Source organism: Varanus komodoensis, unplaced genomic scaffold (assembly GCF_004798865.1).
Source record: "Varanus komodoensis strain SLA01 unplaced genomic scaffold, ASM479886v1 scaffold71, whole genome shotgun sequence".
Taxonomy (NCBI): domain Eukaryota; kingdom Metazoa; phylum Chordata; class Lepidosauria; order Squamata; family Varanidae; genus Varanus; species Varanus komodoensis.
In genome coordinates this window covers 79,792-94,300 of record NW_025336360.1, presented here as the reverse complement: position 1 = coordinate 94,300, position 14,509 = coordinate 79,792, and the positions used below count along the sequence as shown (strand labels likewise).

The 14,509-nt window shown below is 51.3% G+C and overlaps 2 protein-coding genes across 3 annotated transcripts; both read right to left on the bottom strand.

Annotated features, from left to right (window-relative positions):
- Window positions 1-3,960: 3,960 nt before the first annotated feature.
- Window positions 3,961-7,515, bottom strand: C1QB (complement C1q B chain). Its single transcript, XM_044452373.1, has 3 exons — window positions 7,399-7,515; window positions 5,861-6,033; window positions 3,961-4,742 (listed from the first exon to the last, which is right to left on the bottom strand). The coding sequence occupies exons 2-3, from the start codon at window positions 6,030-6,032 to the stop codon at window positions 4,165-4,167; spliced, it is 750 nt and encodes a 249-aa protein (XP_044308308.1). The 5' UTR covers window position 6,033; window positions 7,399-7,515; the 3' UTR covers window positions 3,961-4,164.
- A 3,931-nt stretch (window positions 7,516-11,446) lies between these two features.
- C1QC (complement C1q C chain) lies at window positions 11,447-14,393 on the bottom strand. Of its 2 annotated transcripts, none has more exons than XM_044452371.1 (3): window positions 14,243-14,393; window positions 12,749-12,939; window positions 11,447-12,165 (listed from the first exon to the last, which is right to left on the bottom strand). In XM_044452371.1, the coding sequence occupies exons 1-3, from the start codon at window positions 14,326-14,328 to the stop codon at window positions 11,609-11,611; spliced, it is 834 nt and encodes a 277-aa protein (XP_044308306.1). In that variant the 5' UTR covers window positions 14,329-14,393; the 3' UTR covers window positions 11,447-11,608. The 2 variants fall into 2 exon arrangements, with proteins under 2 accessions (XP_044308306.1, XP_044308307.1); XM_044452372.1 differs by having other exon boundaries at window positions 14,172-14,292.
- Between the last annotated feature and the right edge of the window lie 116 nt (window positions 14,394-14,509).

The window sequence follows — 14,509 nt, the reverse complement described above, 5'->3', positions numbered from 1 at the left end:
AGAAGTTTGAAAAAGCAAGTTAAGTCCCTCCTTCTCCTCTGCATCCACCTCTGTCACCACTTCTCCTCCTCCTCCTCTTCCTTCTTCCCAACAAATATTGCCTAAACATACATAAAGCCACCAAAGTTAGGTTGTTGCCCCTTCAGCTCTGCATCCGGGGGGAGCACCCAGTTACCCCCTCCCAAGGTCAGCCCTCCTTTGTTTGATGGGAAGCCCACATTTCTAGGATGGACCTGAAAGAAATGAATGAGAAGTTAGTCCCTTCCTTAGAACCAGCCTCAACAAATAACCCTTGAGGTGCATTGCTGGTTTTTACCATTTCAAAGTATCCCTAAGTGGAAGGCAAGAGAAGAAAAGGAAGACCAGACAGGAGGTGGGCAGGCCCCATCAGCCCTGAATTTAGAACAGCTCAGCAAGGGTGCCATGAAGAGGGGATTTTGGAGGGCAGGGGCGCCCTAAGCTGGAGACGACTTGGCAGCACCTGGCAGCAAAGTATTCCTTAAAAAACGGGAAGCTCTGCAGCTGAGAGTAGAGGAGGCAGTTGAGTGGTCCTGACAGCTCAGAGGAAATAGTTCCCAAAATCCCAGTGAAGTACCACATCCCCTAAACACTCTGCTCTGCTCCCTTGCATCATGTCGAGCAGGGTGTCCTGCTTTACTGGCACTTCATCCTCCCTTCTGAGTAATTTAACCATCGGGGGACTAGGCTCTATTCTGCATCAGGGGATCTCCGGAGCGAGCAAAGCTGCAAAGCTCAAGCCAGGCGAAACTGAAACGCAACTCGGCCCCTCGTGCATCGCCAAGCAAGAACAAATGCTTCACCCCAAAAGGGGACAAAAGAGGATGCCTATTTGCATGAAATTTGGGTATGTTAATTTATAGGTGCAGGTGCCAATTTAGGAATAATTACTGCAATTTAAGGAGAAATGCGTCTCACCATACTGGGGGTGACTGTGTCCAGGGAACGTACATAATGCTCAAACTGCGGATAGCTTTTCGCATCTCTCTCTCTCCTTGGGGTGCTTTCCCTCTAAGCTCGGGTGGAGAGCTTTCGAACAGAGGATGCCTCCAGACATTCATATGGTGGGACCCAGGGCAGAGGTTTGGCAAGATCTATGCAAGTTTAACTCTGCTCTGCACTCAGAGCACTCTGTTCTGCCCGTCCCCTTAAGCACGGCAGTGGCCCGAGACTAAACAGTGGAAGAGAACTATACCCAGCCCTGTTGTGGGCTGGGAAGCAAGGGCTTCTGGGAAACTGGGTCTCCATCTTGCAGAAAGCAATCTGGCTCCAACCTTTGGCAGAAGGATGTGCCCCTGGGGGGGGGGGTCGCCTCCCCTCCCCACCAGGAAGGAATCTCACTGCCAGTTGCGAGCCCCCCGGGATTGGCTGGGGCATGGCGGGGGGCTGTGATTTCGGGTTTTGGGTACCCCTGTTCCCCACTCACCACCTCTTCCCATCTTTGGACCTTCCCATGCTGGAAAGCAAGCTCCGAATGTAGACCCTTCTGCTTGAAAATAAACCCACCCAGCTTGGTTAGAGGCCTTCTTTCTGTGAACTGAATGAGTTTCTCGTGAACTGAATGGAGTGGGGGGGGGCACCCTGGGACACACAGGGTGAGCTTTACCCACAGGGCTAGCTTACACAGATGTGTGTGTGCAATTTATCGCCTTAAGGATCATTTAATTGCATGGTTGAATTGTTGCTTCAATTGAATGACAGTAATTGCAGGATTGCTTCAGGATAAGAATGGTTTTGATCCCGAAAAATCCATTCTGAGCGAATATTGGAAGGGCAGCCCTTGGGTGAATGGATCTGTGAAGATCTGGCTGGTTTAGATGAATGCACAATTACCACATGTGTGTGTGTGTGTGTGTGTAGGAAGGGAATGGGTCACCCAGCTGTACTTGGGGAAAACACGAGCAACCATATATATTTTTTTTCAAGGAAGAATTGTTCCGTGTTTTTTTACAATCCCGTTCTTGAGACACCAACTGCTACGTCAGACCCTAAAGAGCTTCTTCTCAACACAGAACAGCATATTATTGGCTGCAACGAATTGAAGGGACTCCTGATGAAACGGAAAGGCGAAAGTGCAAAAGCACAACTGCAGCTCGACATGAAGAGAATAAAAACCACAACTACGGAAGAACAACGCCACTTTGGGAGGAAGGAGAGCAATGAAGAAATCAAAATTCGAAAGGATGTTGCACGCCTTGACTGTGTCCTTCATTCTGAGGGAGGCTGCAGCCAAGACGTTAGAAGAAGGCAGAAACTTGGAAAGACAGTGAAAGGAGGAGCTAGGAAGGACCATCAAGTGTATGGAGATCTCACTGGAGACCACGGCCAAGATCATCTCCATCTTGCTTTCCGTCCCCAGCACCTTTCCCTTGTGTTTCCCCTAGCAGAAATTCCCACTCTCAACTCTGGAATTCTGCCCTGCAGTCTTTGTGCGAGGGATGGACTGGAGCAAAGAGGGACCATTCAGTCCTATGGCAAACTGTATAAAGGAGCTGCGAGAAGCAGAACTGTCCCTGGAGGACCTGGGGGCAGAGCCCAGGGCATGAGCAGAAAGGACCAGAGGGACTGCGGCTGGGCCAGCTTAGCCACATTTTGGATTTAAGGAAGTGCTCGTTGCCATTTGAAAAGGGGATCAGGGAGCATGTAGGACCATTCAGCCCAAAATCTGCGAGACAGCTTACTTTACTAAAGATGAAAATCCATCACTAAGAAATGTCTCCTTTCATACCTGTCTTTCCCGCTGCAAAAATGGGGTAGAGAATTTGGCAATGGGGAGGAAGGGAAGGAAAGAGAATTGGCAATATCTGGGGGCGGGGGAAGTCCACAAAATGCAGGGAAGGTGAAACAAGTCCTCATGACTATGTGAGGGATCCAGCCCTGTGACGAGCTCCACATCCAAGCCAAAGGTCCAACATCCACCCACATCTCTGCACCATTTGTTTTAGGATCCAGACCCCATTAATTTCCTTTCTCAGAGGTTCCTCAGGACTTGCCGGGCAGTGGGTTGCCTAAATTGCTTTCCGGGAAAGAGAAGAGTGGCCACCAATCTCTGGGTCTCTGTCGCCCCCTGGTGGCTATTGTCCAGTGTTGAAGAGGAGAACCAGAGCTCGCTAGAGTGGGTATGGGTAGTTTTACCATATATGTAGTCATTTTGGTCACCTGGAAAAACTAGGTAAGGGCTACATTTTGGGGATGGGAGTCTTTTGGCCAGCCACCCAACAAACGCTTTTGACATTTTCATCCATCTTGGTCCTTATACATTTTGGTGATCTACATTCAGGCCGAATGTGGGATTATACACTTGAATTTATGGATGAAGGGGTAGCAAAGGCCTTAAGACTGAATCAACACACAGCCGTGCAAGTTTTCAAACAGGCAGCTAACTCTCCAAGACCACGTCTACCCTCACTGAGGTTCTAACGCGTTGCTGAAAGTCAGTGTGGTGTCGTGGTTAAGAGCACAGGACTGGGACCCAGGAGATGTGGGTTCCAGTCCCCATTCAGCCATGGAGGTCACTGGGAGACTTTGAGCTAATCACAGACGCTCAGCCCAACCCACCTCACAGGGCTGTTGTGAGGGTAAGACTGAGAGGAAGAGGAGAATGATGTAAGCTGCCCTGAGTTCCTTGGAAGGAAAAAAGGTAGCCTATAAGTACAATAAATAAATAATCCAATGTGCAGCCTGTGGAAGAACTTTGTGGGCTCTGGAAGCCTGCATGTTCATAAATTGCAGTCTCTCTTCCAAGACACCGGAGTTAACAAGATGCAAACTTTATAACTGCCTTTCCCAGGTCTTTTGGACTACAACTCCCTGGCTTTCTGACCATTGGCTATACTGTTTACAGCTGATGGGAACTGAAGTCCCCATTAGCACCGATCACTCACTTGGAAGATCACGTCCCAATTGGCCTGTCCCCCAGAATGCAATCAACAACCACAATGGTTGATTTTGTAGGAATCAAATCATTTTTATTTGTTTCCAAGGACAGCTCCGAGGCGGTTTCTTGTTTTCAGACCCCGCGTGCTGATTACAAGCATGTGTGGAGGAAAAGCTCTGGGGCTCCTTGCCCCAAAAGGGCCCACACACCAAGGCAAGCTCTGCAGCAGAACCAGGTGGAAAGCAAGCAGGAGGCCGACGTGGGCCCCTCTAACTATCTGGGAACAGCAAGAACCCCGAGAAAATGCTGTCGGCCCCTTCCGTGCCCCCAACCACAGAGTTCTTATCTGTGGGCTCCAGCCACACCGTCTCGCCCTGGGCCAGGCGCAGCACCACGCCGCCGGTGGTGACCTGGAAGGTGCTGTGGACATAGTCGCAGAAGGCCACCACCCTCTCGCCTCGCTCGGTGCCTCGGCCCTTTTTGAGGTGGAGGCAGAGGTTGCCCCGGGAGGAGATGTGGTAGGTGAAGTAGTACACCCCCGGGATGCTGCAGCTGAAGCGTCCGTAGCGGTTCTCATAGTTGTCGTTCACGCTGAGGAGCACACGATCGAACCGGATGGGCTGCCCCCTCCGTGCAGAATGGCTGATGCCCCGGAGTGCCGAGAAAGCCGCTTTCTGGGAGGATCGGGAGTCGCCGGAGTCCCCTTTGGGCCCCTGGGGGCCTGGAGGGCCAGGAGGCCCCTTGGAGCCCGCTGGCCCCTTGGGACCTGCTTTCCCTGGCTGCCCAGGTTCCCCTGGTTCCCCCGGCTCCCCTGCATCTTTGCTGTCCTCAAATATCCCAGGGCGACCTGGAGAAGGAAGGAAGTGAAGCAGGGGAAAGCATGACAGGAAGAGGCTGAAGTCATCCAGTCTGAGCTCTCCCAGTAGCTGCAGTCCAGAGAACTGGCTGGATGCTCGTTGGTTGGCTTACCAATCCCATACCCAACTGTGAACCTATAAGGGCATCAAAGTGGAAGATCTACGATCAGGGAGGGGAGCCTTCTTGTCCTAAGTCTCTGATCTGGGTGACACCTCCATTGTTCTTCAGTGGAGCTCTTCTAGCCTGGGCTGGGCAGTCATTCTGGGGGTTGATTTCCTGCATGGGGCATTTCCTACAAAGCCCCTTCTGACTGTCTCAGAACATTCTAGGCAGCCGAGTCGATTTGTAACAAGAATTGTAAAAATGTAGGAAAACTTCAGGAAAAACTTCCTGATGGCTAGAGCAATGCAGCCCTGGCACTGGGGGGTCATGGGCTCTCCCACACTTGGAGGCCTTCAAGATGCAACTGGACAAGGTATTGATTAGGGACGGTTGAACCTGGAGTGCTGCCCTGCGCAGGGGGTTGGCCTTATGGGCTTCTTCCAACTCCACGATTCTGGGATTTGCTTTCTTCTTCTGTACTGGGGCTGTTGAAAGCAGCTCTGAACATTTTGCAGCATCAAGTGCATGCTGGAAGGGAGGTGCCACCTGTTGCAATTCCCCCCCACTCAATTCCCCGGGAGAACCAAGCTAGCAGGTCAGAAAGAAGACCTCAGCCCAGGCTCTCCTCCGATCTCCTGTTTCTGCTATGTGGACAGTTCAATATTTCCACGAGGAGCACTGGAACACCCTGCTTTGGCTGCTGCACGCAGACCTCCCTAGCTGCAGCGGGTCCAGGAAAAGCTTCACCTGCCTGTCCTCAGCCTGCTTGAGGAACGCAGCCCATCTGCGTCTTCAGATGGGAGGAGGGGGTGGTGCTGTTGCCGGGGGGGGGGGAATTGGGATGGGGAGGAGAGGAAGGGGTGCTTGACCCTTCTGTAAACTTCCTTCCACTTGAATTGCACAGAATGCCTGGAGTGGGAATTGCACTCGCTCTCTGCTTTGGATGGAAGCTACAGCAAGATGCGTGGGATGGAGCTCCGGTCCCTGCGCCTCCCGTCCCCTTACCTTGGCTGCCCTTTGGCCCGTCAGTTCCATCTATGCCATCGGTTCCCGGTGCGCCTGGCCTTCCAGGTGTTCCCGGGATGAGAGCCAGACCCTGGCAAGTGTCAGCCCCCACCTGCCAGGCTGCAGGCAGAAACAGCAGCATCACCCACACCAGCATCCTGGTGGAGAACATCCTGGAAGGACAAGGAGTGATGGAGCAGAAGCCGGTCAGAAGGTATTTGCACACTTCTGCACTGGCAGGAGTCTCTTTGCCCCCTTCCGGAATGACTCCCCAGCGCTTTTCTTCTTTCCTCACTCCCCTCATCTGAAGGAGCTTTCCCCGGGAGCCTCTCAGCTCTAGCATAGCTTCACGCAGTCCCCAGTCCCCCACCCCACCAGTTTCCCTTCACCCATACCAAAAGTAGCCCACCTGCTGGTATCCCACTGGTATCCAGTGAGATGCCTGCTCACCATAATGAGCTGCAGGAATGGCGTCGTTTCCCGACAGCCTGGCTTGGCGTGGAGAGTTTCATGTCCACAAAGAGACAGAGCAAAAGGTGTCCAGGGCCAGCACTGACCAGAGGGCACCCTCCCTTTGGGGTTATGCTACAGGGACGGTCTGCCAATGGGGCACAAGCCCTCTTCCCTAGTGAACGTCCTTGTCTGGCTCTCATGCAGGACGTGACACAGCCAAGCAGCAGCTCCGTGCAGGGGGTCCAGCCCTCCTTACAGGGGCCTGCTAGCTAGCAGAAGACCCACGGCTGCCCAGCCCTCCTCCCTGCTGCGTGAGAATGAGAAAGGGGAAACCGCGCACTCCATGGCACTTGCCCACTACTTCTCATACGGGTCTGCAGAGGTAAGTGTACATGGGCGCTTGCCAAGGATCTGTGCCCTTGCAGGGGTCCAACATGGCACTCTGCTTGTGCGCCTGCCCCTCGCTTGGCCCAGGCGGCAGTGTTGGTGAGCAGACGCGCTGAAGGTCTGCTGTGCCTTGCGTGTCAAGCAAGCGAGTGGGAGCTGTGCTGATGACCAGGAGAAGGTGGCCTCCCAGAAGGAGGGGACCCACTGAAGGTGCCTTCTGAAGGGCTCTCCAGAACTTGGAGACAGGTGCAGACTGGGCCCAGTGGGAGAGAGCAGACGACCAGTGAACCCGATCAGACAGGCCTCCCCTCCAACCAGACAGTGTCCCTCTCAAGGATCTCCTAAAACGCAGAAGATCCCCCGTCTGCAGAGCAGCCCCATGCATCTCGGATGCCTTCACCCTCAGAAAGACACCCCCACACATGCACATGGACGCTTTGCAAAAGGGGACCGATTCGCAGCTTCTCACAAGCCACAGCTCTCCTTCATCGTCACAAGGGGTGGCATCGCTGGAGCTGTGGGCTGTACTCGGATGTGGGTGCCCACCAAGCTGGTTGTCTTCTCCTGGATCTCCAGGACTGGCTTTCTCTTGGGATCTCTGTCTGGCTAGTTGCTATGAACTCCTCCCCACCACTTCACAGGCGCACACAGAAGCTGGCCTGAAAAGCAATGTTAGCCACTGGAAAGCTTTCCCTTACCTTGAAGATCAACCCTTCAGGCAACGAGACTGGACTCCTTCAGGCCCCGACTGAAGGCGGTGGCACGGCAGAGACAGGAGGACGCTTCTGCGACAGGGACACGCTGCCCCTGCCCCCTCCCCCAGGCCAAAGCCCAGCTGCATCTCCGTGCATGGAGAGAAGCTCCACGTGTTCGTGACAATGGAGAAGCTGGCGGGAGCTTCCCCTTTCTTTGTTTGCCTCCTTCCGTCCATCCACGCCAGGCCAGCAGTTTTGCATCTGCACCTTGGTCACAACACAGGGAAGTGCAGGAGTGTTTCTTAGGGTCCTTCCTGCAACTCAGCAAGAAATATGGGGAACCTGTCCTTGTGGTCAGGCATGTTCCGAGCAAATCTGTGTTCCCGGCCATTTGTGGCTTTTGTGGAAACCCGCAAGGATGTCTCTGGTGCCAACAGATCACGAGACTTTTTCTAGGCAGCGCCTTGTGGGTCAGCACTTTTGCCCTGGCTGCACCAGAGAGACGCTGTCTGAGCCTTTACCAAATTTGCCTCCGTGTTCTAGGGGTGCTTTAGAGCAGGCACCCCCAAACCCAGATCAAATCCACTGGCCAAAGAAGATCCCAGATTTTTCCAGTTAATAAAAGGGTTGAGGAGCATGTGCTAGGAGACACGAAGGCTCAAGCATGTGGAAGCCCATTGCATTGGGATGTTGCAGAATTGCTCCTTGGGCAGTGGGCAAAGGCAGTTTCCTTTTGCCAGGCAGTATGGAGAAGATTGACAGGGGTCGAAATGTCCCCCCTCCCCATAAAATCAGAACTCAGAGAAGTAATCTGCTCCTTGACATTGCATGGTGGGAGATTCAGGAAAGATAGAAGGACTTCAGGTGGCACAGAGGTGAACTATAGAATTGCTCACCTCAAATGTAGTTATGGGAATCTACATGGACAGGGGGGTCAGATAGATTTGTAGAGAGCTAGACTAGAAGGCTATCAAGGGTTACAAGTCATCCGTCAACTGTCTGACTTTCCATTTATCATGTATCAATCCACCAGCTGGCTTAGCTCCAGTGGTTACACATGGGCCTGGTAGTACTGCGGCACTCATTGTACTGGTGGGCTTCCCACAGACAGCTGGTTGGCCACATGAGAACGGAATGTTTTTGTCCTCTATTGTGTCCGTTATTCTGTGGAGGTCTTCTCCTGCTACCTGCAGATGACCTTTGCAAAGAATAGGCCCGAGCTAGGTGTGTCCTTGAAGTATCAAGGCTTTATGGGTTGCCCTGTTTTAATGCAGGTGTGATTGCATTTTGTTCTAACACCTGAAAGAGCCTTTCAGGTATGCATCATTCCAGTCTATGAAGAAAAGGAACAGTTGTGAGAAAGGCACACAAACAGGTTCGAAGCAACGGAAGAAAAAGCGCAGAGTGCATAAAACTCGGGGTGCTGGAGGACCTCAGTGAGCAGATTCGCACATCTCTATCTACAGCTACAGAATCTTGGACAAATGATTCAGGCATTGCTTAAATGTTTCCAGTGAATTAGAACCGTCGCTCGAGGCCGTCCGTAATCCTACCATTTTATTTATTTATTTATTTATTTATTAAAACATTTTTATGCCGCCCCATTCGCCGAAGCCTCGGGGTGGCTCACCATGACAGTGTTCCTTCCAATGCTTAGTCAAAACCTACACTCCAGCCATTTTCATGCCCTGTTTCCTCTGGAGTAACCACAAAGTGCCACATATCACATCTATAATTTTCCTCCTTATTGAACATTTTCCAAAAAGCTCATGTCCCCCTATTCTTCCCACACAATTTTATTTTGTTATAGTTAAAATAAGGGGAATCAATATGACACGCAAGGCCTTAAGTAAGACTGGAACAATGAATCGGAGTGCGCACTGGATCTCAGATTATGTTTAAAGCAAACCTGGTGGTCCAGGAACATTGGAAACAATATATTTTTTAAATTAGGTTTCATCTAAAGAAGTTCATTGCTGGAAGCATAACACAGCTACTCACTCACATGTTTTGGAAATGACTGCTTTTTGTGGTGGTGGGGAGGTATTAATTGGGATAAACTTTCCAAAAGAAAGTTGTTTAATATTTACGGACATGCATGTTCTTAGCTATCTACCTGCCTCTTCTTGGGTCTTAACTCAGGGCCAATAAAAGCTGCGAGGGCGGCATGAGAACATGATTCAAGAGCCAAGGCGGGGATTTGAACCCGGGTCTCTGTTGTTCTTCTGCACAGTGCCACTCAGCATGAAGACCGATCTTCCATGCAAGGCAGTTTTGCATGCAAACTTCTGGATCAATATTTCAGAACAGAGGAAACATTTATTCAGCTTGTATTTTAGTGTGAATTTACCATATTTCGCACTCTGATACAGCCCTCCATCCCTAGTTGATTCCTGTGCCAGGCATTTTTTTTTTTTTTTTTGGTTTCTCCTCCTAACCAAGACCCAACTAGTTTCAGTGTTATATGTTTTGCAGGCCAAGGCTTCCAGCTGAAGCTCCAGTGTTTCCCACTGAACTGGGCTCAGTTTTCAAGTTGCAATTCTGAGAAGAACAGTCTGGGAAAGACTTAGAACATGCCAAGATGATTGGGCCGTAACTTATGTCCAAGTGCCTGAACCTTGCACCAGAAAGATAGTAGTGTCTGTGGCAGCCCAGCTTCCTTGGAGAGGTTTCCATAATCACTGGGTGGTCACGGAAAAGCCCTGTTTCTGGCATGCCCCACACAGATCTGGGGGGCGTCTGTAAATTACAACCACAAAATTTGGTTGCCAGGTAGCAACTAGATTCGAAGAGAAGATCTGCCACTCAGAGAACGTGAATGCCAGGTGTGTATTTTTTATTCTACAAAAGATTTATACCCTGCCTTTTGAGCCAGTGATACACACACATCCATCCCAAACCCACCCAATGCCTTGGGATGCTGGCTTGTGGATAGGGCCAGACTATGCTTGCCTTCAGATGTCCAATCCCACCGGCTGGAGAAGACTGTCCTTTTTGGTGCACAGAGAGAAATGAACTCCCTACAGCTGCACCTTCTTTGGCTGTTGGACGGGCCCAGGCGGGTGCTAGTGCTGCTGTGATGCTCTCCCCGAGAGGCAGAGGTGCAGTCTCGGTCCCCGGATCCCTTGGGTGGTAGCAGAGGCCTCCCCTGTATTCCCAGGACAAACCGGAGTAAGGCTGCAGGGCTTGCCTAGGATGGTTACCCTTCCCTCCAGCATATACTATTTTCCATGTTGCCATGCATATCCTCCTCGATCCATAGGGAGTGAAGTAACTGCCTCTGTGTCTGGCAATTGCGTAATTTAGTCTGCTCACTGGTAGAGACGTGGCTGCTCTTAATACTGACCTGCTCAACAGGGCTAAGCCAGGCGTTTAGTAATTTAGAAAGCTCAGAATTGGTTGCAAGCTTCTGCATTGAAACGGTGCCTGTCGTGTGCATTCTGGATTAACTCTTTGACTCCAGCATCATTTCCCTCTCCACAACTGCCACTCGGGAAGATATGGGTTCAGCAGGACTCCTAACACACACACACACGTACGTTTTATCCCTCCTACATTCTCCTTAGCAGTTCCCTTCATTGCTGCCACCCTAGCTCTGGTTCTGAGGAAGCACTGCATGATTTCAAACTAGCCCAAGGTGAGGACGATGGGTCTTAAGTCCAAGATATCTAGAGCGCACCAGCTTGGGAAAGGCTGTCTTAGAGAGGCAGTCCATTCTTTTCAGTGGGGTATACCCCCAAGCTACTCTGCTTCTGAAGAAAGGGCATGTACGCACTTAGATCACCTTAAGATTTATAATTTTTATTTATCGATGCTCGTTCACTTTTACTTCATCTGCTTTCAATCTTTGGGCTAAGCGGCCTGGATGGGAGAAAACCATTTTCAGGGACTGAACATTTGCCTCAAAGCAAATGCAGGCCTTTTCAATGCCATTTTAATCATACTGACTTTTATGGCGTTCTGTTTTTTTGCATTTATATTTTAATTGTTTCATTCTTCCTGCAAACTAGCCTGGGAATATGATTATAAATGCACACATTGCACACACAAATGGCAATGAACAGGTTTATTGAGCATTTTTAACAACACTTGGAATCATCTGGGGAACAACAGAAAAGGAATACTAAGAAAGCAGTTACACGAAGGGCAGGCACTGGATGCTTGAATCTTCGCGAAGCTCTTGCTGAGCTACTCCAGAAAGTGTGAGAGGGATCTAGTCAGGGAAGAGGAGGAAGCCTGAGAAGACACTGTCAGAGCCACCAATCCCCACCATGCCGTTGTAGTCATTGACTGTCAGCCACACTTGGTGGCCCATCTGCATCTGAAGCAAGATGCCCCCTGAACTGACTTGCTTGGTGTTGGACATGTGGTCACAGAAGCTGGCCACCCTGTCCCGGTTCTTGTACATGTTGACACAGAGGTTGGCTGTCTGGGAGGTGTGGAAGGTGAAGTAGTAGACGCCAGGGATGCGGCAGGTGAACTTGCCGGTGTTGATGTCATAGTCATTGTTGATGTTGGTGACGACTTTCCTGAAGATGACGGGGGCATTCTTTTCGGGATACTCACCCGTTTGCCTCATCACGGTGAAAGCCGCCTGATGCTTGTGCTTGTAGCCACCTGGCTCCCCTGGCTCGCCCATCTCACCCTTCAGGCCAGGGTCTCCTGGAGGTCCATCAGGGCCTCTTGGGCCATTCTTCCCTGGAAATCCTGCGGGGCCAGGTTCTCCTGCCACCCCCTTGGGACCTTGGCTTCCAGGAATGACTGGAATGCCTGCAAAGATCCAAAACAGAGCACATCGCACTCCAACCACAAAGACTAGGCCATCACACCCCTCCAATTCCCCAGGATAAATCGAGGACTGGCTTTCCCCCTTTCATATCAGCAGTAGCAGGACCATGGAATCGTCCCCAAGGTTTTTGCTGCAAGTGTTTTCTTGCAAACGTGTAGCAGCCTGGCCGCACAATTTTGTGTTGTCTGCCATTTTGCATTGTCCCCAGCAAGAGTCTGGGGAGGTGTGTGTGTGTGTGTGTTGGAGGGAGGGAGGGAATGGGGACTGAATGGCAAATGTCACCCAAAGGAAAAGGGAGGGTGGAGAATATTCAGAGAAGGTTCTGCAAAATGGCCTTCTTCTAGGGTGGTGAGAAAAAGGAACCACTCAGAATGTTCTTGGGTCTTTGAGATTTTCTTTGTTGGTTCAGCTCTAATAAAAGCCATCATCAAGAAGCGATAGCCCTGAGACCTTGGGGTGTGGTGGTCAAAGATCACTGCTCCTTCATGCAGCAAACCAAGGGAGCTCAGTCATGCCAACTCAAGTGGACAGCAGTTGTCTTGGTTCCCACCAGAGACTAGTTACCTGGCTCTCCCTTGGATCCTTTATGTCCATCTCTCCCATCCTTGCCTGGGGGACCTGGCACACCTGGCAGTCCTGGAGCTCCATAGCACACCTGGGCAGAAGCAGCTTGAGGAGATGAATCCATCAGAACCAGAAAAATGAGGATGAATCCCCAGCTCAGGAGCTTTCTTGAGGCAGAGTCCATCTTTGCCCTGAGGAAACAGGAAAGGGAAGCAGTTTGGGAATGAGAGGACATTGTGGAGGTTTGCTAGCATAGGAAGGAAGGAAGGAAGGAAGGAAGGAAGGAAGGAAGGAAGGAAGGAAGGAAGATGTTACTTCCTCCCCACCTCACAAAGAGTGTTTCCTGGGGACAAGGAAATGCACTCCCCCACCCCCCAGAAACCAATCCTAGCCACCCTTCCCCAGCCACTTATCCCAGATGCAAGATACAAGCTAATGTTAATTAATCCATTCATCTTATTAATTAATTACATGGCTATGTCATGCTTTGTAAACAAGGAAAACAGGTGGTTTAAAAAATCAGTATAAAATATGGATGCATGCAAATGGGCCAGTGGAAACCCCCCTCCCACCCCAAGAGTTAAGAGAAGGTTGACAAGCGGCCGAAACAAAGCCGGACCAAGATGGAGGGCAACCAGGGGCCAATCCATGTGCAGCATAGATTAATAGAATCATAACATCATAGAACTGAAGAGTTGGAAGGGGCCATGAAGGCCATAGTGTCCACCCCCTGATCGACAGCAAAGAGCTGCTGAGCATGTTTGATCCACGGCGACCCCTTCATTCCTGCAGATAAAACCATTATTAATGGCAGAGCATGTTCAACCGTGTTCCAACATTAGCAGCCAATGTCCTCCCAGAGAGAGGAAGCCGGGACCTCCTCTGTGCTCACATGCATAAGAGACCCCCAACACCAATTCTTGGTTTTAATTTGGCATTATCGTTGAAATAAAGAAAAGCTGTTTCAGAGGGGAGGGCGTACGAGGGCAGAAGAAAGCCAGATGCTGACACCCCAGCCCCATCCCGGCCTCTGCAGCTGCTCTCCACAGCTGAGGAAGGAGGTTTCCCTGCTTCCTCTGCTAGCTGAGCCTTTGAACCGGAGCTGCTGGGATCCAAACACCACAGGGACCCCACACTTCCCCTAAGAAAACCTGCAGGTACCAACCTTCCCTCGTAGAAGACACTAGGAAAAAGGCCCCGGGGGCCAGGAAGAACCCATCTCAGCCTGAAGTTGTGGGTCAGAAGGAGGGAGGTAGCAAAGCAGGCTTGCTGGCTGCCCATGAGTGGAGAGGAATCACTCCTCTTCCCTTCAGAAAGTGCCGGTCTGCATACCCACCTCCCAACGAGCCCATCCCCAAAGCCCCGCTGCAGTAGCCCCCCTGAGTCACTACCTCCCCAGCCACTACTCCGCCAGGTGCTCTGCCTTAGGTCCAGGTGGTCTCCAGAGTGGCAGCCAAATCCCAGGGTGGCGTGGCTCACAGCAGCCCCTCTTACCTCGTGCAGAATCTGCTGGACTCTCGGCGTGGTGAGGAAGCGGCAGGGCAAGCTGCTTTGGGCTCCAGGGATCCTCCTTGCAACATCTCCAGCCCCGATGGGGAAGTTGGTGGCCTGGGAGAATCAGGAACTGGCCCACCCCTTCTCTGCCTTTAGGGCAGTCATCTGCACGCTTCCCAGTTCAGACACGACTATTGTCTACCTTCCTGCAAGCTGAAGTCTTACTTTCCTGGGGGCTCAACACAGAAAGTTGCCTTCTGTCAGGGA